The sequence below is a fragment of the Notothenia rossii genome (assembly GCF_949606895.1).
Source record: "Notothenia rossii genome assembly, contig: scaffold_78, whole genome shotgun sequence".
Lineage (NCBI taxonomy): Eukaryota > Metazoa > Chordata > Actinopteri > Perciformes > Nototheniidae > Notothenia > Notothenia rossii.
Window position 1 is genome coordinate 52,034 of NW_027639510.1, and position 26,061 is coordinate 78,094.

The 26,061-nt window shown below is 49.6% G+C and overlaps 1 protein-coding gene across 5 annotated transcripts in view; it reads left to right on the plus strand.

Moving 5' to 3' along the window:
• The window catches only part of LOC307027741 (intermembrane lipid transfer protein VPS13C-like), a 62,017-nt gene that overhangs the window by 24,331 nt on the left and 11,625 nt on the right, over nt 1–26,061 (plus strand). For 3 of the 5 annotated variants that reach the window (XM_079696043.1, XM_079696044.1, XM_079696045.1), the window contains exons 13-31: nt 5–130; nt 338–471; nt 957–1,083; nt 3,532–3,767; nt 4,190–4,331; nt 4,409–4,549; nt 4,638–4,719; nt 4,804–4,873; nt 4,953–5,064; nt 5,139–5,252; nt 5,342–5,466; nt 5,680–5,761; nt 5,876–5,989; nt 6,076–6,151; nt 6,588–6,751; nt 9,072–9,117; nt 12,299–12,422; nt 14,253–14,367; nt 22,946–23,037. In XM_079696043.1, the coding sequence (XP_079552169.1) occupies nt 5–130; nt 338–471; nt 957–1,083; nt 3,532–3,767; nt 4,190–4,331; nt 4,409–4,549; nt 4,638–4,719; nt 4,804–4,873; nt 4,953–5,064; nt 5,139–5,252; nt 5,342–5,466; nt 5,680–5,761; nt 5,876–5,989; nt 6,076–6,151; nt 6,588–6,751; nt 9,072–9,117; nt 12,299–12,422; nt 14,253–14,367; nt 22,946–23,037 (2,222 nt within the window). Of the gene's footprint in view, nt 1–4; nt 131–337; nt 472–956; nt 1,084–3,531; nt 3,768–4,189; nt 4,332–4,408; nt 4,550–4,637; nt 4,720–4,803; nt 4,874–4,952; nt 5,065–5,138; nt 5,253–5,341; nt 5,467–5,679; nt 5,762–5,875; nt 5,990–6,075; nt 6,152–6,587; nt 6,752–9,071; nt 9,118–12,298; nt 12,423–14,252; nt 14,368–14,594; nt 15,018–22,945; nt 23,038–26,061 lie in introns of those variants that run through there. The other 2 variants (XM_079696047.1, XM_079696046.1) reach the window with 2 other exon arrangements.

Below are 26,061 nucleotides of genomic sequence, written 5' to 3' on the forward strand. Positions count from 1 at the left end.
GCAGTGCCTCCCCCTGTGGCCGGAGAACCCCTCAGGGAAGTTGTGTCTTCGCGTCGTTGGTTCTGAATCGTCCTCCAATTTCTTCTTCTTCAACCGACAGGACAGCGGCATCCTGCTGAAGCTGGACCAGGTTTGAGATCATAGCATATTATTATTATAATTATCCACAGAGAGGCTGGATCGTGCATAACTACACATATTGTGTGTGTGTGTGTGTGTGTGTGTGTGTGTGTGTGTGTGTGTGTGTGTGTGTGTGTGTGTGTGTGTGTGTGTGTGTGTGTGTGTGTGTGTGTGTGTGTGTGTGTGTGTGTGTGTGTGTGTGTGTGTGTGTGTGTAGTGCGGTGGGATCATCGTGGACGTCAACATGTCGGATCACTCGACCATAATCAGCTTCAACGAATATTACGAAGGAGCGGCTCCTGCTCTGTTGCTCAACCACACACCCTGGGTCAGCATCAGATACAAGCAGAGGTACACACACACACACACACACACACACACACACACACACACACACACACAGATTGAAGTTATATACTGTATGTAATGGCCAAAATCCTATCAGTTTGTCTTATATGTTTCTTTTCTTGGCCACATGAAGAACTTGGGGACTGTCAGATTCGCAGCTTGGGTAAAAAAATCCACTGGACGTTTTGATTGGTTGATCTTGAACGTGTATTGCCAAAAAACAAATACGAAAGCAATATCAACTTGCAGCTTAAACTTCAGCAGCAGATCTTAATAATCTGTTTGACTGAGACTAAGATCAGTGACAGTAGATCTGCTTCCTGCTGCTGTCCTGTCACACACCGCTCCTCCAACTTAAAGTTTTAGCCCCGCCCTCACCTGAGCAAGGCGCACTTCTTGCTGCAATTGAAAAATGCATTGATAAAAGTTGCAAATAGATCAAAACAAAATTAACTTAAATGCGGCTCCTAACCTGTATCTGTTCCCAGCGGCTCGGCGGGGGTCCAGGACCTTAACCCAGGAGAGGCTCGGCTCTTCGCTTGGGACGACCCGTCCGGAGAGAGGTTGCTCAGCTGGAGCTGCATGGAGAACCACAGAGACCTGGACCTGCTAAAGGTCTGACATTACCCTAATCACCCTCATTACCCTCATCACCCTCATTACCCTCATCACCCTCATTAACCTCATCACCCTCATTACCCCCATCACCCTCATCACCTCCATCACCCTCATTACCCTCATCACCCTCATTACCCTCATCACCCTCATTAACCTCATCACCCTCATTACCCTCATTACCCCCATCACCCTCATTACCCTCATCACCCTCATTAACCTAATCACCCTCATTACCCCCATCACCCTCATCACCTCCATCACCCTCATTACCCTCATTACCCTCATCACCCCCATTAACCTCATCACCCTCATCACCCTCATTAACCTAATCACCCTCATTAACCCCATCACCCTCATCACCTCCATCACCCTCATTACCCTCGTTACCCTCATCACCCCCATTACCCTCATCACCCTCATTAACCTCATCACCCTCATTACCCTCATCACCCTCATCACCCTCATTACCCTCATCACCCTCATTAACCTCATCACCCTCATTACCCCCATCACCCTCATCACCTCCATCACCCTCATCACCCTCATCACCCTCATTACCCTCATCACCCTCATTAACCTAATCACCCTCATTAACCCCATCACCCTCATCACCTCCATCACCCTCATTACCCTCATCACCCTCATTACCCTCATCACCCCCATTACCCTCATCACCCTCATTAACCTCATCACCCTCATTACCCTCATCACCCTCATTAACCTCATCACCCTCATTACCCCCATCACCCTCATCACCTCCATCACCCTCATCACCCTCATTACCCTCATTACCCTCATTACCCTCATCACCCTCATCACCCTCATTACCCTCATTACCCTCATCACCCTCATTACCCTCATTACCCTCATCACCCTCATTACCCTCATTACCCTCATCACCCTCATCACCTCCATTACCCTCATTACCCTCATCACCCTCATTACCCTCATTACCCTCATCACCCTCATTACCCTCATCACCCTCATTACCCTCATTAGCCTCATCACCCTCATTACCCTCATTACCCTCATTACCCTCATCACCCTCATTACCCCCATTACCCTCATTACCCTCATTACCCCCATCACCCTCATTACCCCCATTACCCTCATCACCCCCATTACCCTCATTACCCTCATCACCCTCATTACCCTCATTACCCTCATCACCCTCATCACCTCCATTACCCTCATTACCCTCATTACCCCCATTACCCTCATTAACCTCATCACCCTCATCAACCTCATCACCCTCATTACCCTCCATCACCCTCATTACCCTCATTACCCTCCATCACCCTCATTACCCTCATCAACCTCATCACCTCCATCACCCTCATTACCCTCATTACCCTCATCACCGTCATTACCCTCATTACCCTCATCACCCTCATCACCCTCATTACCCTCATCACCCTCATTACCTCCATCACCCTCATTACCCTCATCACCCTCATTACCCTCATCACCCTCATTACCTCCATCACCCTCATTACCCTCATCACCCTCATTACCTCCATCACCCTCATTACCCTCATCACCCTCATTACCCTCATTACCCTCATCACCCTCTTTACCCTCATCACCCTCATTCCCCCATCACCCTCATTACCCCCATCACCCTCATTACCCTCATCACCCCCATTACCCCTATTAACCCCATTACCCTCATTACCCCCATCACCCCCATTACCCTCATCACCCTCATTACCCTCATCACCCTCATCACCCTCCTTACCCTCATCACCCTCACCACCCCCATCACCCTCATCACCCTCATTACCCTCATCACCCTCATTACCCTCATCACCCCCATCACCCTCATTACCCTCATCACCCTCATCACCCCCATTACCCTCATTACCCTCATCACCCTCATTACCCCCATCACCCTCATCACCCCATCATCAAGGGCTTATGCTCTGGCTGTCTCTCCACAGGCCACATTAGTAGAGACTGTAAACGACGGCTAACCTTTAGAGTTTGCAAGCAAGCCCACCCAAATGTCCTCAATCTTTATAGCACATTTTAAACAACCTCAAGTGCTGTACAGGGAATACAGAGTAAGTTGGACCATGACAACTTAAATAACACTGCCGCTGAGGCACCAGTTAGCGAATCTTACACAGGGTATTTCAAACCAGAAGAAAGGAAAGCCATAGGAAAGGCTTAAGGAACGAAATATAGGAAACATGTTGAATGTACCTTGTTACTGGAATGAAACGAAGACTCTTGTCTGGACCTGGATCATTGCCCTGCGTCAGATTCACTAACTGGTGCCTCAGCATTATTTTAAGTTAAACATCAGTTTTATTTCTATATGATTTTGGCCGCTACACCCACTACCATGTGTTCCTCTGTTCTGGGTCTCTCTGGTTCTAGTCTCTGGTTCTAGTCGCTGGTTCTAGTCTCTGGTTCTAGTCTCTGTGGTTCTGATGTGTTCAGGACGATGTGGGCCAGTTCTCCTACGACAGCCGGTCTCAGGTCCATTGGGTTTCCTTCCTCGACGGACGGCAGCGGGTTCTTCTTTTCACCGAAGATGTTGCCGTGGTGACGAAGGCTCGGCAGGCGGAGGAGCTGGAGCAGTTTGAACAGGAAGTGAAGGTTTCTCTGCAGAACCTCGGACTCTCATTGGTCAACAACAGAGGGAGGCAGGAGGTCGCTTACATCGGCATCACCAGGTATCTTCATCTTCCTCATCATAATGATTATAGCAGTAGCAGTGTGCGTTCAGCCGGACGGTTCAGGATACAGATTTAACCTTTAAATGTGGATTGTGTGAATATTTATCGCGAATGTATGAAATATGTTAATGTTGTTATTGAATTGTATGGTACAAAGCATCTTGTATAGTTTGAGATGTAGGTTATTTTTGTACATGATCTAAACCAATTAACTAACTAAACTATGAGAAACCCTCAGTTCCCAGAGAACCACTGACTGATATCACTGTGTGTGTGTGTGTGTGTGTGTGTGTGTGTGTGTGTGTGTGTGTGTGTGTGTGTGTGTGTGTGTGTGTGTGTGTGTGTGTGTGTGTGTGTGTGTGTGTGTGTGTGTGTGTGTGTGTGTGTGTGTGTGTGTGTGTGTGTGTGTGTGTGTGTAGCTCAGGTGTGGTGTGGGAGATGAAGCCAAAGAGCCGCTGGAAGCCCTTCAGCCAGAAGAACATCAACCTGCTGGAGGAGGCGTTTCAGAAGCAGGGTGGCGGGGGTGGCGGCGGCTGGGTCACTCTGGAGACTCACCTGGAGGTCAGAGGTCACACACACCACTATCAGTTGATCATGTGATCTGTCCGCTGACTGTGTGTCATGTCATGATGTTACAGGTGAACCTGGGCAGAGCCACAATGATGATGCGGAAGCCCATTTCCTGCCAGGTGAGGAGGAACTTCCTGTCTGGGATCCAGGTCGAGTTCAAGCAGTCGCAGCACCAGCGCTGTCTGAGGGCCCAACTGCACTGGCTGCAGGTACACACACACACACACACACACACACACACACACACACACACACACACTCACACACACACACCTGTCTGACACTCTCTGTTTGCAGGTGGACAACCAGTTGCCCGGCGCCATCTTCCCAATTGTCTTCCATCCCGTTCCTCCGCCCAAATCCATCGCTCTGGACTCAGGTGGATCCTCTTCGTTAAACTTTTTTTTTTTAAATGTATTCGTGATTCAGTGTGTGATTTTAACTCGGAGCCCTGCCTCCACAGAGCCGAAGCCCTTCATCGAAGTGTCCGTAATCACGAGGTTCAACCGGCACAGCAACGTCATGCAGATCAAGTGAGTGACCACCAGTGGAAAGTGAGATAAACCACTTTAACGTGAGGGTAAACCAAGTGTGTCACTCTCTACTATTCAGGTACTTCATGGCTCTGGTTCAGGAAATGGCGGTGAAGATCGATCAGGGTTTCCTGTCGGCCATCTTGGCTCTGTTCACCCCCGCTGCTGAGCTTCATGCCGAGCGGCAGAAGGTAGAGACGTAGAAATAGAAGTAATAGAAGTATATATAAATGTACAGAATTCAAACAGTATATCCCTGTTTCAGGCCGGGCTGCTGGATAAAGACCTGAAGAAGCTTCAGACGGAGCTGATGGAGACTTCGCTCTCTGACCAGTCCACTCTCAGCTTCTTCCAACACTTCCACATCTCCCCCATCAAGGTCCACACATAACATATTTGATACATAATAAATATGTTATATAATAGTTACATTAATGATATAATAAGTGTATATGTTACATGTTGCAGCTGCACCTGAGTCTGTCTCTGGGCTCCTCCGGCTCAGAGGAGTCTCCCGAGGCGATGCAGAGTCTGAACCTGCTGCTGCAGAGCATCGGAGCCACGCTGACTGACGTGGACGACATCGTCTTCAAGTGAGGGAGAGTCCTACTTCCTGTTCTTTGCTTTCTGCTCCCTGCTTCCTTTATTCCTGCTTCCTGTATCCTGCTTCCTGTTCTTTTCTTTCTGTTCCCTGCTTCCTGTATCCTGCATCCTGTATCCTGCTTCCTGTTCCCTGTTTCCTGTTTCCTGTTCCCTGTTCCCTGCTTCCTGTTTCCTTTGTATGATGTCCCTGCTCCTCTCTTCAGGCTGGCCTTCTTCGAGGTGAAGTACCAGTTTTATCGCAGAGAGAAGCTGATGTGGGCGGTGGTCCGGCATTACAGCGAGCAGGTACATCAAATCTAACGTTTTCTTATAAAAGCAAGATCAGACTGCAGTTTTCGGATTATTTTATATATGTCTGCAGATATATAATATGATATGTGTGTGTGTTTATGACTGCAGTTCCTGAAGCAGATGTATGTTCTGGTTTTGGGTCTGGACGTCCTGGGGAACCCGTTCGGACTGATCCGAGGTCTGTCCGAGGGCGTGGAGGCCTTTTTCTACGAGCCTTTCCAGGTAACACACACTTTTTAAATCATTTTCAACCGGGAAACTGGTCCTCAGATGTGCCAGGATCACATGTTTGCTGTGGCGTCCCTCAGGGAGCCGTCCAGGGCCCGGAGGAGTTTGCTGAGGGCTTCGCCATTGGGGTCCGCACCCTGCTGGGAAACACCGTCGGTGAGTTATTCTTCTACACAGTGTGTTTGTAGAGGTGCATGCTGGGTAAAGTCGTTCTGAGGAGGTGCATGCTGGGTAATGTTGTTCGGAGATGGAGTGTTCTGCTGGGTCCTGCAGGGGGTGCTGCAGGCATGGTATCCAGCTTTGCATCCTGGGTAAGATAAGATAAGAAGTACTTTATTGATCCCAATGTGTGAAATGTTTGTGTTGCAGCAGCATCAAAAGACAAGGCATTGTACATTAGAGAAAATTAGGAATAAACAATCTAAAATGTTAACATCTCAAATAGAAATAAAATAGCATAAAAAAAGTAAAAAATATACATGTGGAAATACAAATGTGATAGTGTGTTTTCTGCTCGTCCTGCAGGGGGCGATGCAGGGGTCATCTCCAGTGTTGCATGCTGGATAATGTAATAGTGTGTTTTCTCATGCAGGGGGCGCTGCAGGGGTCGTCTCCAGGATCACAGGCTCGGTGGGGAAAGGTCTGGCCGCCATCACCATGGATAAAGAGTTCCAACAGAAGCGCCGCGAGGAGATGAACCGCCCGCCCCGAGACTTCGGAGAGAGTCTAGCCAAAGGAGGGAAAGGACTGCTGAAGGTCAGGACTACCGTAGTACCTCAAATAATAAGATAACAAACATTTAAAAATGTACGCAGTGTTGAACAGACCCATCGATGCCTGGATAGCCTCAGGTCCGGAATCTCGTCAGACGATGTTTGGTTGACACATATAATTCCTCAAAAACTGTGTGTTCTCCCGTGACCTACTACCTCATCTTTCGAGCGACTTACTATTCCCTGGCAAATTAACATCACATATGATATGTGGGTATTCTGTCGAGAATGGACATTTTTATGATCTGTCCTCCTGGAGGAGTTTTGAAAAGTTTGCTAAAACTTCCTAGCTCTCTGGAGTTCTGACCCTTCCTGACAGGAAACCGCTGGGTCCTAGCTCTCTGGAGTTCTGACCCTTCGTGAGAGGAAACCGCTGGGTCCTAGCTCTCTAGGGTTCGGACCCTTTCTGAGAGGAAACCGCTGGGTCCTAGCTCTCTGGAGTTCTGACCCTTCGTGAGAGGAAACCGCTGGGTCCTAGCTCTCTAGGGTTCGGACCCTTTCTGACAGGAAACCGCTGGGTCCTAGCTCTCTGGAGCTCGGGCCCTTCGTGAGAGGAAACCGCTGGGTCCTAGCTCTCTAGGGTTCGGACCCTTTCTGAGAGGAAACCGCTAGGCAGTGGCGGCGCCAGAGATTTTCTCTAGGGGGTGCTGTGGGGTAGCTTGACGTTTCATAGAGGGTGCTCAAACTTTAAGGGTTTCCCATTAATGCATCAGCGCTACAGTGGAATGTTCTGCTGCAACTCATACTTGTCAACCCTCCCGATTTTCGCGGGAGACTCCCGATTTCATTGCCCTCTCCCGGTTTCCTCCCGGGGTCATATTTCTCCCGCATCTCTCCCGATTTACACAAAATCAGATTTACACACAACTGTTTCGACTCAGAGTTTAATACAGCTGAACCATTGTTTGGTTTCCATGGTAACACGTCTCTTTAGTAGCGCACGCAACTGAAAGTCTGACAGGGTGAGGCAGATAGTCACAGAAAACAGAACAAAAATCGACAACTACTCTACTCTCTGCTCACTCCTTTCCTGCCCACACATATGCTCCATCAAGGATGGTGCTCCAGGCCGCAAGGCATTGCACTTAGAACTACAATATAAGCATGTTAATGTTAATCTAACAGCTCCGGCGATCCACTAGTACCCCCCCACCCCCCCATCTTGCATTTTGAAATGCTCCCGAAGATTTTTTAAATATTGAAGTTAAAAGCATCAATCTGGTGCACTTTGAGAGCAAAATGAAGAGATCTATGGATACATCTCACAACATACATATGAAACAGAACTGTAAACAGATTTACTATTTCTTTAAAGATATTTTACAAATCACTCCCCTTTTAAAACAAAACGTTTGAGACCCACTGAGATAACTACACTAAAGTTAACTATCTAAACACTGAGAGTCCTTTACTTCACCTGAGCTGAGGTTATCTGAGACTCTCAGTCTGACAGGAGAGAGTTCTCCCTCCACCTTGTTGTTGAAAAAGCTCCTTATATCCGTTAGCTTGGCTGGCTAGCACCAGATGCTAACCACAACGATCTCCGGTAGAGACCCACCGGTGCTCGCGCACGCACACAAAATGGCTCGTGCCACACACACACAGAGCAGAGCTTGAATGAAACACAGAGAGCCAGAAGTAAGCTACTTGTATTCACGAGGCCTATTAAGTGCAGAATCCCTCTCGCTTTCAGGTGGTTTTGATTGAGTGTCCACACGTGGACGTTTAAGGACTAAAAATCGATCCATTTGTCACTTTGCTGTTAGCAAATAATTTGGCGTTGCAGCTAACAGGAAGTCACTAAAGTGTCACAAAGTAATTTAGCCTATGGGTAGGTCAAAAATCTAATGGGTGCTGGCCATTGGCCTAATCACCTGTGTTGGCTTTATGTTTTTGGTCAAACATTTGTTTGTTTCACATTTGCATTGATGTAATCAATAATCTTTCTAATTTCATTTAATTTAAAAAAATTCATAAAATTCAACAACAAAAAAAAACATACATTTCTTGGGGGTGCTTAGGGGGTGCTTTGGCAATTGGATTGCTAGACTCCCGAGCTAGACTCCCTAGCTCCCCCCTGGCGCCGCCACTGCCGCTGGGTCCTAGCTCTCTGGAGCTCTGACCCTTCCTGAGAGGAAACCGCTGGGTCCTAGCTCTCTGGAGCTCTGACCCTTCCTGAGAGGAAACTGCTGAGTCCTAGCTCTCTGGAGCTCTGACCCTTCCTGAGAGGAAACCGCTGGGTCCTAGCTCTCTGGAGTATATATAATATACTAATCAACATCTGATGGCCTCTCTCTCTGCAGGGCGTCCTGGGGGGAGTTACAGGAATTGTCACCAAACCTGTGGAGGGTGAGTTAACCTGGTTATACATCAAGAATAGCTGAATATAGATACTGTATATCGGTATATATAGATGAGTATACCTAGATATATACAAATATAGGTATGTATGGATATATATTGGTAGATATATGTGACCCGCTCTATCGAAATCAGTCGGAAGTCGCAACGGCTCATTTGAAAATAAACGTGGATTTGAGTAAAAAACTATTTTTTGGGGTTCGGATGTTTTGTTTGATTTTAAACAAACAAAGTCTTGGTTTTCAGAATATGCAACTTTTTATTTCCAAACTCACACGATAAATACATTCTTTAAGCTTGTAAAGGGAAGATGACAGGCAATCTGCTCTTCCTCAGCGCCGCCTCCCTCCCTCCAGCTGACATTATGAATGTAAGCGTAGAGTAATCATAAATAACACGGCAGGGTCCGTTACAGTTTGTTTTCATCTGATTTCAATTAAACAAAGTCTTGGCTTTCAGAATATTAAACTTGTTTCGGTAAATTCAGATGATAAATACAACTTTGAAGCTTGTAACGGCATAATTACAAGCGGAGAACGGAGTAACTTAACGTCACAGCAGGCATGACAACAGCCGGTGTTTCTCGTTAGGGTTTTCCCCGGGAAACAAATGCAATACACACAAACGCAAAAAGACACAAACACACACACACGTATACACGCACACACACACACACACGTATACACACACACACTCGCGAGCTTCCCCCAGACCAGTTATCCAAACAAAAATATCTTCCCTCTGTAGTATTTTGATCATTTGCTAATAACCAATCAGATCGATGGATTCCAGAGAGGAGGAAACTTTGAAGGCCTTTTTCTCAGAATGATGACTCGGTGACAGTCATTATATCATGTGACATATTTCGCTTAATATTTGGAGAACAAAAACAATCCTGATATCATTAGAAAGCTAGGAATCTCCTCTTTCCAGCAGTGTATACAACTCAAAATGTGTCTTCGGGTCAATGCGACTGATTTCGATGGAGCAGGTCACATATATAAGGGTATATACAGGTGTTTATATAGAGTTATAGGTGTATATATAGGGGTATAAATAGGGGTATACTGTACAGGTGTATATATAGAGGTATAAATAGGGGTATACTGTACAGGTGTATATATAGGGGTATAAATAGGGGTATACTGTACAGGTGTATATATAGGGGTATAAATAGGGGTATACTGTACAGGTGTATATATAGGGGTATAAATAGGGGTACTGTACAGGTGTATATATAGGGGTATACATAGGGGTATACTGTACAGGTGTATATATAGGGGTATAAATAGGGGTACTGTACAGGTGTATATATAGGGGTATAAATAGGGGTATACTGTACAGGTGTATATATAGGGGTATAAATAGGGGTATACTGTACAGGTGTATATATAGGGGTATAAATAGGGGTATACTGTACAGGTGTATATATAGGGGTATAAATAGGGGTATACTGTACAGGTGTATATATAGGGGTATAAATAGGGGTATACTGTACAGGTGTATATATAGGGGTATAAATAGGGGTATACTGTACAGGTGTATATATAGAGCTCCTGCGGTCACGTGACTTTTGGTTATCAGCCACCATTTTGGCAGTAAACATGACGACCGGCGCCAGCGTTTTCCTACCGTGCGAGTATACATCTCATTTTAATTCAAGTGAAATTCGGCTTTATAGTACAAAATTAGAAAGATTAAATATAAGCGACCCATATAATGCACCCGGTGTGCTTTTCAAGAGCATAACCTCCTGCTCTGAAGACGATGTACCCGACTTGCGCTACGCGGACATCCACAGCTATCTTGTAAGCTTTCCATCAGTGTACTCAGGAGACTCCCTCAGAGCTTACAAAAGCTTGGAGGCTTACAAATGGTGTCAGTCCGGCTTCGTAAACAACATTCAACTGTGGAGTCTTACATCCAAAAACTTCGGCATCATCACTGCAAGGGTAAGTATTAAATTATTCCAGTTTGATAGGCAGTGTCACGTTAGCATTGTTTGTTTATTAGCTTGTCTAGCTACGGCAGTGTCACGTTAGCATGTTTGTTTATTAGCTTGGATAGCTACTGCAGTGCGTCTGAAACTAGTTTGTATTTTTGCTTTTTGAAAACTTTTTGTAGCATTGTACTGTATTCCTTCACCCACCTGATATGAAGTGATCACTGCATAAGCGAAAGCAAACGGCCGGGGGGTCCCATCTTTCAGTCTTGTTCAGACGGCTCCTGGCTCTTTTAATCGCTGCGATCCACTTTTCCCTCCTCTCCGCGTCTTTTGGAATGCGATAATAAGATACACCTTTCTTCTTCCCACGCCTATTTGTGCAACCTGGTGCACAGCAGTTATCCACCATCCTCGACAGTCTGCCAGTGCCTGCCAATGAATTTACTGACGCGATTACTGCCAAAATGGCTGCCCCCTTCGTTTCTCGTCACGTGACCAGCATATGTGACATCATCCGCAGGAGCTCTATAGGGGTATAAATAGGGGTATACTGTACAGGTGTATATATAGGGGTATAAATAGGGGTATACTGTACAGGTGTATATATAGGGGTATAAATAGGGGTATACTGTACAGGTGTATATATAGGGGTATAAATAGGGGTATACTGTACAGGTGTATATATAGGGGTATAAATAGGGGTATACTGTACAGGTGTATATATAGGGGTATAAATAGGGGTATACTGTACAGGTGTATATATAGGGGTATAACTAGGGGTATACTGTACAGGTGTATATATAGGGGTATAAATAGGGGTATACTGTGCAGGTGTATATATAGGGGTATACTGTACAGGTGTATATATAGGGGTATAAATAGGGGTATACTGTACAGGTGTATATATAGGGGTATACATAGGGGTATACTGTACAGGTGTATATATAGGGGTATAAATAGGGGTATACTGTACAGGTGTATATATAGGGGTATAAATAGGGGTATACTGTACAGGTGTATATATAGGGGTATACATAGGGGTATACTGTACAGGTGTATATATAGGGGTATACATAGGGGTATACTGTACAGGTGTATATATAGGGGTATAAATAGGGGTATACTGTACAGGTGTATATATAGGGGTATAAATAGGGGTATACTGTACAGGTGTATATATAGGGGTATATACTGTGCAGGTGTATAATCTATATGTTTATGCAGGGGCCAGGAAGGAGGGCGCGGCCGGCTTCTTTAAGGGTATCGGGAAGGGTCTGGTGGGCGTGGTGGCCCGGCCCACCGGGGGCATCGTGGACATGGCCAGCAGCACCTTCCACGGCATCCAGAGGTACTTCCTGTCTACAGCAGACACTTCCTGTCTGCTTTTCTTCTGCTCACTAATGATCTGTTTCTGTTTTCTGTCTCGTGTCGTCGTGTCCCGGAGTTTGGTTCTTTCTTTTCTTTCTTTTCTTCTGGTGTGAGTATTTGTCCTTTCACGCGTTAAAGCTGACCTCCTTCACCGCTGCTCCTGCAGTTTGATATCTATATTTATACATCTATTATATGATATCCGGGGGGAAGCAGCCTGTAGTGTTATTATGCAATATGAATCTATAATATGATATAGTGGGGGGGCAGCTTTGGCGTGTGTTTGTGCATGTTGTTGTTGCTGTTTTTGTTCCTGCAGCAGACGAAGGTAAGTCCTGCATCGTGTTGAAATAAAATCTCCATCTGTCCATCGAGTCCTGATTCATGCTGTCACTGCTCGTAGCCCCGCCCCAGCATTGTGAGGCCACGCCCCCCAGGAGGTCACATGACCCTAAACCTCACAGGAAGTTAGCTCACTTTAAAGAGCTGTTTATCAGCAGTTAGTTACATTTTATTTCCGGCATCTTCTCAGACAGATCAACTCCAGCATGCTGTGGTCATGGAGCGAAGGAAGTGGAATTAATCTCAATCTAAGATCGTCCGGAAAAGGACTTTAAGGATCAAGATTTTTAGCATTTTATATTTAATAATACTACAGCTGAAGACTTGAGTCAAGCTTTTTTTATCTTCAGTGAGTGAAGAGCTGCAGCCGTGTGTATATGGGGGTATATATGGGTATGTATGCGTATATATGTATATATAGGGGTATATATGGGTACATAGGTGTCTATATGGGTATATGTGGGTATATATGTATATATGGCTATAAATGGGTACATATAGGTACATAGGTGTCTATATGGGTATGTATGCGTATATATGTATATATAGGGGTATATATGGCTATATGTGGGTACATAGGTGTTTTTTGGGTATATATGCGTATATAGGGGTATATATGGGTATATATGGATACATAGGTCTATATATGGGTACATATAGGTACATAGGTGTCTATATGGGTATATGTGGGTATATGTGGGTATATATGGATACATAGGTGTATATATGGCTATACATGGGTACATATAGGTACATAGGTGTATATATGGGTACATATAGGTACATAGGTGTACATAGGTGTATATATGGGTATATATTGGTACATATAGGCACATAGGTGTATATATGGGTATATATTGGTACATATAGGCACATAGGTGTATATATGGGTATATATTGGTACATATAGGCACATAGGTGTATATATGGGTATATATTGGTACATATAGGCACATAGGTGTATATATGGGTATATAGGTGTAAACAGCTGGATTAATGTGTTTTAGTGAGTCAGTTGTGGCCTCTGCTTGCGTTCCTGAAACATTTCCAAGCAGCCTCAGAGACCTCCATCCTGTCATGTGACCTGTGTCACTTCCTGTTAACCTGTTGACGTTGCGTTTCATGCTGTCTCTGTAGAGGTCATGAAAGGTGAGCACTGACAGCACTTTGAGCCCTGATCCGGTCTCTGATCCACTGATCTGAAATCACTCTGATGACTGTACTGATCTCAGATCACTCTCTCTGTGTGTGTGTGTGTGTGTGTGTGTGTGTGTGTGTGTGTGTGTGTGTGTGTGTGTGTGTGTGTGTGTGTGTGTGTGTGTGTGTGTGTGTGTGTGTGTGTGTGTGTGTGTGTGTGTGTGTGTGTGTGTGTGTGTGTGTGTGTGTGTGTGTGTGTGTGTGTGTGTGTGTGTGTGTGTGTGTGTGTGTGTGTGTGTGTGTGTGTGTGTGTGTGTGTGTGTGTGTGTAGAGCTGCAGAGTCCACAGAGGAGGTCTCCAGGCTGCGTCCTGTTCGTCTGATCCAGGAGGACGGGATCATTCGGCCGTACGACCTGACGGAGGCTCAGGGCCTCGACCTCTTCCAGGTAACCAACCTCAACAACTCTTTAGAAACCTGACTCCTGGAGTACTTTTTTATTTGATAGTAGTAATATTGTTATTAGTACTATCAGTATGCAGCGTACACAAGCCTCTTATTTCTGCCTCTAACCACTTGTATCTCTTCCTCCTCTTCTCCTCTTCTTCCTCTTCCTACTCTTCTTCCTCTTCTTCTTCTTCCTCCTCCTCTTCCTCCTCTTCTTCTCACATGCAGCCTGAAGAGGAAGTGGATTAGATAGAATAAAGTTGTATCTGTTATGTCCTGCTTGACACTGTTTATGAATCTATGCATGCCTATCTAATGTCTTTCTGTCAGACGTCTTTACTCTCACTTTATTTAGAGACCTCCTTCCTTCCTGTCTTCTTCACGCTGTGTGATAACAGTCTGTATAATAACTGGAGTCCAGAAGCATATTGTAATTGTTACAAAGCAGTGTAGATATTACCTTGTGATGTACGAGTCACCTCTAAGAGATGGTAGCATCCCCTCTGAATTCATGTTAACACCGCATCTTCATATTGATTTATAATCTGTGATACAAACATGTAATAAATGTGTCTTTGTGAAGCATCTGTCTCTCTTTGTGCTGCGCCAGGACTACTGAGCGGACACCATTAAAGTCTCTACTGTACTGCATATACTCGTGTGGTAGCATTCATACTGTGATCACCCTCTGTATAATGTCAGTTCATCCAACCCACAGCCACTCCCAGTCACTACCGGTGTTCCCCAGGGCTCTGTCCTGGGGCCTCTTCTTTTCATCAACTACTTCCTCATGGCCATGTCTGCCTCTATCTTTATTTCCACATTCACTTTGATAGTGGAGGATACCCCGCTCTACTGGTCCTCCAGCCTCCCTCCAGCTACCTCTCTGACTGCTTACAGCTGGGAGGGAGGCTGGAGGACACCCAGCTCTACTGGTCCTCCAGCCTCCCTCTAGCTACCTCTCTGACTGCTTACAGCTGGGAGGGAGGCTGGAGGACCAGTAGAGCTGGGTGTCCTCCAGCCTCCCTCCAGCTACCTCTCTGACTGCTTACAGCTGGGAGGGAGGCTGGAGGACCAGTAGAGCTGGGTGTCCTCCAGCCTCCCTCTAGCTACCTCTCTGGCTGCTTACAGCTGGGAGGGAGGCTGGAGGACCAGTAGAGCTGGGTGTCCTCCAGCCTCCCTCCAGCTACCTCTCTGACTGCTTACAGCTGGGAGGGAGACTGGAGGACCAGTAGAGCTGGGTGTCCTCCAGCCTCCCTCCAGCTACCTCTCTGACTGCTTACAGCTGGGAGGGAGGCTGGAGGACCAGTAGAGCTGGGTGTCCTCCAGCCTCCCTCCAGCTACCTCTCTGACTGCTTACAGCTGGGAGGGAGGCTGGAGGACCAGTAGAGCTGGGTGTCCTCCAGCCTCCCTCCAGCTACCTCTCTGACTGCTTACAGCTGGGAGGGAGGCTGGAGGACCAGTAGAGCTGGGTGTCCTCCAGCCTCCCTCCAGCTACCTCTCTGACAGGAGATCAGATCCTGGTTCTTCCTCAAACTTAGCAGCGACCAAACCGAGGTTCTCCTCAGTGGCCCCAGATCCACCCTCTCCAAACCTGACACTTTCTCCTCTCCGTCAGCACCTCCTCTCTCTATCTCCATCAGCACCTCCTCTCTCTCTCTCTCTCTCTCTCTCTCTCTCTCTCTCTCTCTCTCTCTCTCTCTCTCTCTCTCTCCATCAGCACCTCCTCAGTCTCTCTCTCTCCATCAGCACCTCCTCAGTCTCTCTCTCTCCATCAGCACCTCCTCAGTCTCTCTCTCTCCATCAGCACCTCCTCTCTCTCTCTCCACCAGCACCTCCTCTCTCTCTCTCTCTCTCTCTCTCTCTCTCTCTCCATCAGCACCTCCTCTCTCTCTCTCCATCAGCACCTCCTCAGTCTCTCCTCTCCATCAGCACCTCCTCTCTCTCTCTCCATCAGCACCTCCTCTCTCTCTCTCTCCATCAGCACCTCCTCAGTCTCTCCTCTCCATCAGCACCTCCTCTCTCTCTCTCTCCATCAGCACCTCCTCTATCTCTCTCTCTCCATCAGCACCTCCTCTATCTCTCTCTCTCCATCAGCACCTCCTCTCTCTCTCCTCTCCATCAGCATCTCCTCAGTCTCTCTCCATCAGCACCTCCTCAGTCTCTCTCCATCAGCACCTCTTCTCTCTCTCTCCATCAGCACCTCCTCTCTCTCTCTCCATCAGCACCTCCTCAGTATCTCTCTCTCCATCAGCACCTCCTCAGTATCTCTCTCTCCATCAGCACCTCGTCTCTCTCTCTCTCTCTCCATCAGCACCTCCTCTCTCTCTCCTCTCAGTCAGCACCTCCTCAGTCTCTCTCTCCATCAGCACCTTCTCAGTCTCTCTCTCTCCATCAGCACCTCCTCAGTCTCTCTCTCTCCACCAGCTCCTCCTCTCTCTCTCTCTCTCTCCATCAGCACCTCCTCAGTCTCTCTCCATCAGCACTTCCTCTCTCTCTCTCCATCATCACCTCATCTCTGTCTCTCTCTCCATCAGCACCTCCTCAGTCTCTCTACTCTCCATCAGCACCTCCTCAGTCTCTCTCTCTCCATCAGCACCTCCTCTCTCTCCTCTCCATCAGCACCTCCTCTCTCTCCTCTCCATCAGCACCTCCTCAGTCTCTCTCTCTCCATCAGCACCTCCTCTCTCTCTTCTTCAGCACCTCCTCTCTCTCCTCTCCATCAGCACCTCCTCTCTCTCTCTCTCTCTCTCTCTCTCCCTCTCCATCAGCACCTCCTCAGTCTCTCCTCTCCATCAGCACCTCCTCTCTTTCTCTCTCTCTCTCTCTCCATCAGCACCTCCACAGTCTCTCCTCTCCATCAGCACCTCCTCTCTCTCTCTCTCCATCAGCACCTCCTCTCTCTCTCTCTCCATCAGCACCTCCTCAGTCTCTCTCTCTCCATCAGCACCTCTTCTCTCTCTCTCCATCAGCACCTCCTGTCTCTCTCTCCATCAGAACCTCCTTTCTCTCTCTCCATCAGCACCTCCTCTCTCTCTCTCCATATGCACCACCTCTCTCTCTCCATCAGCACCTCCTCTCTCTCTCCATCAGCACCTCCTCAGTCTCTCTCTCTCCATCAGCACCTCCTCAGTCTCTCTCCATCAGCACCTCCTCAGTCTCTCTCTCCATCAGCACCTCCTCTCTCTCTCCATCAGCACCTCCTCTCTCTCTCTCTCCATCAGCACCTCCTCAGTCTCTCTACTCTCCATCAGCACATCCTCAGTCTCTCTCTCTCCATCAGCACCTCCTCAGTCTCACTCTCCATCAGCACCTCCTCTCTCTCTCTCTCTCTCTCTCTCTCTCTCTCTCCATCAGCACCTCCTCAGTCTCACTCTCCATCAGCACCTCATCTCTCTCTCTCCATCAGCACCTCCTTACTCTCTCCTCTCCATCAGCACCTCCTCAGTCTCTCTCTTTCCATCAGCACCTCCTCAGTCTCTCTCTCTCCATCAGCACCTCCTCTCTCTCTCTCTCCATCAGCACCTCCTCTCTCTCTCTCTCCATCAGCACCTCCTCTCTATCTCCATCAGCACCTCCTCTCTCTCTCTAAATCAGCACCTCCTCAGTCTCTCTACTCTCCATCAGCACATCCTCAGTCTCTCTCTCTCCATCAGCACCTCCTCTCTCTCTCCATCAGCACCTCCTCAGTCTCTCTACTCTCCATCAGCACCTCCTCAGTCTCTCTCTCTCCATCAGCACCTCCTCAGTCTCTCTCTCTCCATCAGCACCTCCTTACTCTCTCCTCTCCATCAGCACCTCCTCAGTCCCTCTCTCTCCATCAGCACCTCCTCTCTCTCCATCAGCACCTCCTCTCTCTCCTCTCCATCAGCACCTGCTCTGTCTCTCTCTCTCTCTCTCTCCATCAGCACCTCCTCTCTCTCTCTCTCTCTCTCTCTCTCTCTCCATCAGCACCTCCTCAGTCTCTCCTCTCCATCAGCACCTCCTCTCTCTCTTTCTCTCTCTCTCTCTCTCTCTCTCTCTCTCTCTCTCTCTCTCCATCAGCACCTCCTCAGTCTCTCCTCTCCATTAGCACATCCTCCATCAGCACCTCCTCTCTCTCTCTCCATCAGCACCTCCTCAATCTCTCTCTCTCCATCAGCACCTCCTCTCTCTCTCTCTCCATCAGCACCTCCTCAGTCACTCTCTCCATCAGCACCTCCTCAGTCTCTCTCTCTCCATCAGCACCTCCTCAGTCTCTGTCTCTCCATCAGCACCTCCTCAGTCTCTCTCTCTCTCTCCATCAGCACCTCCTCAGTCTCTCTCTCTCCATCAGCACCTCCTCGGTCTCTCTCCATCAGCACCTCCTCAGTTTCTCTCTCTCCATCAGCACCTCCTCTCTCTCTCTCCATCAGCACCTCCTCAGTCTCTCTCTCTCCATCAGCACCTCCTCTCTCTCTCTCCATCAGCACCTCCTCTCTCTCTCTCCATCAGCACTTCCTCTCTCTCTCTCTCCATCAGCACCTCCTCAGTCTCTCTCTCTCCATCAGCACCTCCTCTCTCTCTCCTCTCCATCAGCACCTCCTCAGTCTCTCTCTCTCCATCAGCACCTCCTCAGTATCTCTCTCTCCATCAGCACCTCCTCTCTCTCTCCTCTCCATCAGCACCTCTTCTCTCTCTCTCCATCAGCACCTCCTCTCTCTCTCTCCATCAGCACCTCCTCTCTCTCTCTCCATCAGCACCTCCTCTCTCTCTCTCCATCAGCACCTCCTCAGTCTCTCTCTCTCCATCAGCACCTCCTCTCTCTCTCTCTCTCCATCAGCACCTCCTCAGTCTCTCCTCTCCATCAGCACCTCCTCTGTCTCTCTCTCTCTCTCTCTCCATCAGCACCTCCTCAGTCTCTCCTCTCCATCAGCACTTCCTCTCTCTCTCTCTCTCTCCATCAGCACCTCCTCTCTCTCTCTCTCCATCAGCACCTCCTCAGTCTCTCCTCTCTATCAGCACCTCCTCTCTCTCTCTCTCTCTCTCTATCAGCACCTCCTCTCTCTCTCTCCATCAGCACCTCCTCTCTCTCTCTCTCCATCAGCACCTCCTCTCTCTCTCCATCAGCACCTCCTCAGTCTCTCTCTCTCCATCAGCACCTCCTCAGTCTCTCTCCATCAGCACCTCCTCAGTCTCTCTCTCTCCATCAGCACCTCCTTACTCTCTCCTCTCCATCAGCACCTCCTCAGTCTCTCTCTTTCCATCAGCACCTCCTCAGTCTCTCTCTCCATCAGCACCTCCTCTCTCTCTCCATCAGCACCTCCTCTCTCTCTCTCTCCATCAGCACCTCCTCAGTCTCTCTACTCTCCATCAGCACATCCTCAGTCTCTCTCTCTCCATCAGCACCTCCTCAGTCTCACTCTCCATCAGCACCTCCTCTCTCTCTCTCTCTCTCTCTCTCTCTCCATCAGCACCTCCTCAGTCTCTCCTCTCCATCAGCACCTCCTCTCTCTCTTTCTCTCTCTCTCTCTCTCTCTCTCTCTCTCTCTCTCTCCATCAGCACCTCCTCAGTCTCTCCTCTCCATTAGCACATCCTCCATCAGCACCTCCTCTCTCTCTCTCCATCAGCACCTCCTCAATCTCTGTCTCTCCATCAGCACCTATTTTCTCTCTCTCCATCAGCACCTCCTTTCTCTCTCTCTCCATCAGCACCTCCTCTCTCTCTCTCTCCATCAGCACCTCCTCAGTCACTCTCTCCATCAGCACCTCCTCAGTCTCTCTCTCTCCATCAGCACCTCCTCAGTCTCTGTCTCTCCATCAGCACCTCCTCAGTCTCTCTCTCTCCATCAGCACCTCCTCGGTCTCTCTCCATCAGCACCTCCTCAGTTTCTCTCTCTCCATCAGCACCTCCTCTCTCTCTCTCCATCAGCACCTCCTCAGTCTCTCTCTCTCCATCAGCACCTCCTCTCTCTCTCCATCAGCACCTCCTCTCTCTCTCTCCATCAGCACTTCCTCTCTCTCTCTCTCCATCAGCACCTCCTCAGTCTCTCTCTCTCCATCAGCACCTCCTCTCTCTCTCCTCTCCATCAGCACCTCCTCAGTCTCTCTCTCTCCATCAGCACCTCCTCAGTATCTCTCTCTCCATCAGCACCTCCTCTCTCTCTCCTCTCCATCAGCACCTCTTCTCTCTCTCTCCATCAGCACCTCCTCTCTCTCTCTCCATCAGCACCTCCTCTCTCTCTCTCCATCAGCACCTCCTCTCTCTCTCTCCATCAGCACCTCCTCAGTCTCTCTCTCTCCATCAGCACCTCCTCTCTCTCTCTCTCTCCATCAGCACCTCCTCAGTCTCTCCTCTCCATCAGCACCTCCTCTGTCTCTCTCTCTCTCTCCTCTCCATCAGCACCTCCTCAGTCTCTCCTCTCCATCAGCACTTCCTCTCTCTCTCTCTCTCCATCAGCACCTCCTCTCTCTCTCTCTCCATCAGCACCTCCTCAGTCTCTCCTCTCTATCAGCACCTCCTCTCTCTCTCTCTCTCTCTCTCTATCAGCACCTCCTCTCTCTCTCTCTATCAGCACCTCCTCTCTCTCTCTCTCTCTCTCTATCAGCACCTCCTCTCTCTCTCTCCATCAGCACCTCCTCTCTCTCTCTCCATCAGCACCTCCTCAGTCTCTCTCTATCAGCACCTCCTCTCTCTCTCTCTCTCTCTCTCTATCAGCACCTCCTCTCTCTCTCTCTATCAGCACCTCCTCTCTCTCTCTCTCTCTCTCTCTATCAGCACCTCCTCTCTCTCTCTCTATCAGCACCTCCTCTCTCTCTCTCCATCAGCACCTCCTCTCTCTCTCTCCATCAGCACCTCCTCAGTCTCTCCTCTCTATCAGCACCTCCTCTCTCTCTCTCTCTCTCTCTATCAGCACCTCCTCTCTCTCTCTCTATCAGCACCTCCTCTCTCTCTCTCTCTCTCTCTATCAGCACCTCCTCTCTCTCTCTCCATCAGCACCTCCTCTCTCTCTCTCCATCAGCACCTCCTCAGTCTCTCTCTATCAGCACCTCCTCTCTCTCTCTCTCTCTCTCTATCAGCACCTCCTCTCTCTCTCTCTATCAGCACCTCCTCTCTCTCTCTCTCTCTCTCTCTATCAGCACCTCCTCTCTCTCTCTCTATCAGCACCTCCTCTCTCTCTCTCCATCAGCACCTCCTCTCTCTCTCTCCATCAGCACCTCCTCTCTCTCTCTCCATCAGCACCTCCTCAGTCTCTCCTCTCTATCAGCACCTCCTCTCTCTCTCTCTCTCTCTCTCTATCAGCACCTCCTCTCTCTCTCTCTATCAGCACCTCCTCTCTTTCTCTCCATTGGTTGCTTGCTTTAAAAGTAGCACAGTTCATGATGTGAAACCCTGGAAAGTATCTAGATGTCCGTGCCCTAAAGCCAAAGGAACTGCAGACTGAATGTGATGTCTCTGTCTGGACCGCTGCGTAGACAGGGGGGCTTCTGCCCCGTTCTGCGTAGACAGGGGGCTTTCTGCCCCGTTCTGCGTAGACAGGGGGGTTTCTGCCCCGTTCTGCGTAGACAGGGGGGCTTCTGCCCCGGTCTGCGTAGACAGGGGGGTTTCTGCCCCGGTCTGCGTAGACAGGGGGGTTTCTGCCCCGTTCTGCGTAGACAGGGGGCTTTCTGCCCCGTTCTGCGTAGACAGGGAGGTTTCTGCCCCGTTCTGCGTAGACAGGGGGCTTTCTGCCCCGTTCTGCGTAGACAGGGGGCTTTCTGCCCCGTTCTGCGTAAACAGGGGGGTTTCTGCCCCGTTCTGCGTAGACAGGGGGCTTTCTGCCCCGTTCTGCGTAGACAGGGGGGTTTCTGCCCCGTTCTGCGTAGACAGGAGGCTTTCTGCCCCGTTCTGCGTAGACAGGAGGCTTTCTGCCCCGTTCTGCGTAGACAGGAGGCTTTCTGCCCCGTTCTGCGTAGACAGGGGGCTTTCTGCCCCGTTCTGCGTAGACAGGAGGCTTTCTGCCCCGTTCTGCGTAGACAGGGGGTTTTCTGCCCCGTTCTGCGTAGACAGGGGGGTTTCTGCCCCGTTCTGCGTAGACAGGGGGGTTTCTGCCCCGTTCTGCGTAGACAGGAGGCTTTCTGCCCCGTTCTGCGTAGACAGGAGGCTTTCTGCCCCGTTCTGCGTAGACAGGAGGCTTTCTGCCCCGTTCTGCGTAGACAGGGGGCTTTCTGCCCCGTTCTGCGTAAACAGGGGGGTTTCTGCCCCGTTCTGCGTAGACAGGGGGTTTTCTGCCCCGTTCTGCGTAAACAGGAGGCTTTCTGCCCCGTTCTGCGTAGACAGGAGGCTTTCTGCCCCGTTCTGCGTAAACAGGAGGCTTTCTGCCCCGTTCTGCGTAGACAGGAGGCTTTCTGCCCCGGTACTTCTCCGCTGCTTCCTTGTCGCACTTGTCTTGTCGGTTAGAAAAGCAAACTGCATGCAGTGAAATCGAATGGACTTATTTGTGCAGATGTGAGCGTCCTTGACAGCGGTCTGTCTGTTCTGGATTAACAACGTGTCATGTGTTCTGAATCGACCAATCAGAATCGAGTATTCAGCTAAACCATGCAATAATATGTAATAATAATAATGTGTGTGTGTTCAGCGGTCTCAGATCAAGCAGCTGGACGGGGAGGTGTTCCGGGATCACTGTCCGTACCCCGGGCAGAAGAAGACCTCCATCATCATCACCAACAGGTACCTGTCCTCCTCACCCTCACCCTCACCAACAGGTACCTGTCCTCCTCACCCTCACCCTCACCAACAGGTACCTGTCCTCCTCACCCTCACCCTCACCAACAGGTACCTGTCCTCCTCACCCTCACCCTCACCAACAGGTACCTGTCCTCCTCACCCTCACCAACAGGTACCTGTCCTCCTCACCCTCACCCTCACCAACAGGTACCTGTCCTCCTCACCCTCACCAACAGGTACCTGTCCTCCTCACCCTCACCAACAGGTACCTGTCCTCCTCACCCTCACCAACAGGTACCTGTCCTCCTCACCCTCACCAACAGGTACCTGTCCTCCTCACCCTCACCCTCACCAACAGGTACCTGTCCTCCTCACCCTCACCCTCACCAACAGGTACCTGTCCTCCTCACCCTCACCAACAGGTACCTGTCCTCCTCACCCTCACCAACAGGTACCTGTCCTCCTCACCCTCACCCTCACCAACAGGTACCTGTCCTCCTCACCCTCACCAACAGGTACCTGTCCTCCTCACCCTCACCAACAGGTACCTGTCCTCCTCACCCTCACCAACAGGTACCTGTCCTCCTCACCCTCACCCTCACCAACAGGTACCTGTCCTCCTCACCCTCACCCTCACCAACAGGTACCTGTCCTCCTCACCCTCACCAACAGGTACCTGTCCTCCTCACCCTCACCAACAGGTACCTGTCCTCCTCACCCTCACCAACAGGTACCTGTCCTCCTCACCCTCACCAACAGGTACCTGTCCTCCTCACCCTCACCAACAGGTACCTGTCCTCCTCACCCTCACCCTCACCAACAGGTACCTGTCCTCCTCACCCTCACCAACAGGTACCTGTCCTCCTCACCCTCACCCTCACCAACAGGTACCTGTCCTCCTCACCCTCACCCTCACCAACAGGTACCTGTCCTCCTCACCCTCACCAACAGGTACCTGTCCTCCTCACCCTCACCAACAGGTACCTGTCCTCCTCACCCTCACCCTCACCAACAGGTACCTGTCCTCCTCACCCTCACCCTCACCAACAGGTACCTGTCCTCCTCACCCTCACCCTCACCAACAGGTACCTGTCCTCCTCACCCTCACCAACAGGTACCTGTCCTCCTCACCCTCACCAACAGGTACCTGTCCTCCTCACCCTCACCAACAGGTACCTGTCCTCCTCACCCTCACCCTCACCAACAGGTACCTGTCCTCCTCACCCTCACCCTCACCAACAGGTACCTGTCCTCCTCACCCTCACCAACAGGTACCTGTCCTCCTCACCCTCACCAACAGGTACCTGTCCTCCTCACCCTCACCCTCACCAACAGGTACCTGTCCTCCTCACCCTCACCAACAGGTACCTGTCCTCCTCACCCTCACCAACAGGTACCTGTCCTCCTCACCCTCACCAACAGGTACCTGTCCTCCTCACCCTCACCCTCACCAACAGGTACCTGTCCTCCTCACCCTCACCAACAGGTACCTGTCCTCCTCACCCTCACCCTCACCAACAGGTACCTGTCCTCCTCACCCTCACCCTCACCAACAGGTACCTGTCCTCCTCACCCTCACCAACAGGTACCTGTCCTCCTCACCCTCACCAACAGGTACCTGTCCTCCTCACCCTCACCAACAGGTACCTGTCCTCCTCACCCTCACCAACAGGTACCTGTCCTCCTCACCCTCACCCTCACCAACAGGTACCTGTCCTCCTCACCCTCACCAACAGGTACCTGTCCTCCTCACCCTCACCCTCACCAACAGGTACCTGTCCTCCTCACCCTCACCCTCACCAACAGGTACCTGTCCTCCTCACCCTCACCAACAGGTACCTGTCCTCCTCACCCTCACCAACAGGTACCTGTCCTCCTCACCCTCACCCTCACCAACAGGTACCTGTCCTCCTCACCCTCACCCTCACCAACAGGTACCTGTCCTCCTCACCCTCACCCTCACCAACAGGTACCTGTCCTCCTCACCCTCACCCTCACCAACAGGTACCTGTCCTCCTCCCGGACGTCATGCTAAGTGTTAGGGCGGTATGATAACATCTAGAAACAATGCTAGCACGTGGATAGACTCACATTCTCTTCTCTCTCTCTCTCTCTCTCTCTCTCTCTCTCTCTCTTCTCTCTCTCTCTCTCTCCTCTCTCTCCTCTCAATTCAATTCAATATGCTTTATTGGCATGAATGTCAGGTGAACAATATAACCAAAGGATATATGATCAGAAAAACAAAAAAATACAAATACAATTCATTCATTAAACAATTTACAACAACATATTACAAAACCTCAAGAATCAAATGTAAAAAGAAAGAAAGGAAGAACAGAAAGACATGAAGTAGAGGAGCAATCAGAGTGAGCTGAGAGGAACAGCTGTTATGTGGTGTTGTTGTTGTTGTTGTTGTTGTTGTTGTTGTTGTCTCTTAGGCTGTGACATGCGCTCACATGTTTCTCTGCTTCTCTGCTGCTGGCTCTATTTTCTCCAAGTACATGTTGCATGTGATTCTGCTCAGACAGTGATTCAACATCTTGGAGTTTACGTGTTATCTTTGGAAAGAACTTTGTTCTAATGTCTTGGTATGTTTGACAGAGCAGCAGGAAGTGTGTCTCCTGTGAGGCCTTGTCCTGTTAGAGGAGGTGAGCCTCAGGACCAGCTGGTTGAGGCCTTGTCCTGTTAGAGGACCAGCTGGTTGAGGCCTTGTCCTGTTAGAGGACCAGCTGGTTGAGGCCTTGTCCTGTTAGAGGACCAGCTGGTTGAGGTCTTGTCCTGTTAGAGGAGGTGAGCCTCAGGACCAGCTGGATGAGGCCTTGTCCTGTTAGAGGAGGTGAGCCTCAGGACCAGCTGGTAGAGGCCTTGTCCTGTTAGAGGAGGTGAGCCTCAGGACCAGCTGGTTGAGGCCTTGTCCTGTTAGAGGAGGTGAGCCTCAGGACCAGCTGGTTGAGGCCTTGTCCTGTTAGAGGAGGTGAGCCTCAGGACCAGCTGGATGAGGCCTTGTCCTGTTAGAGGAGGTGAGCC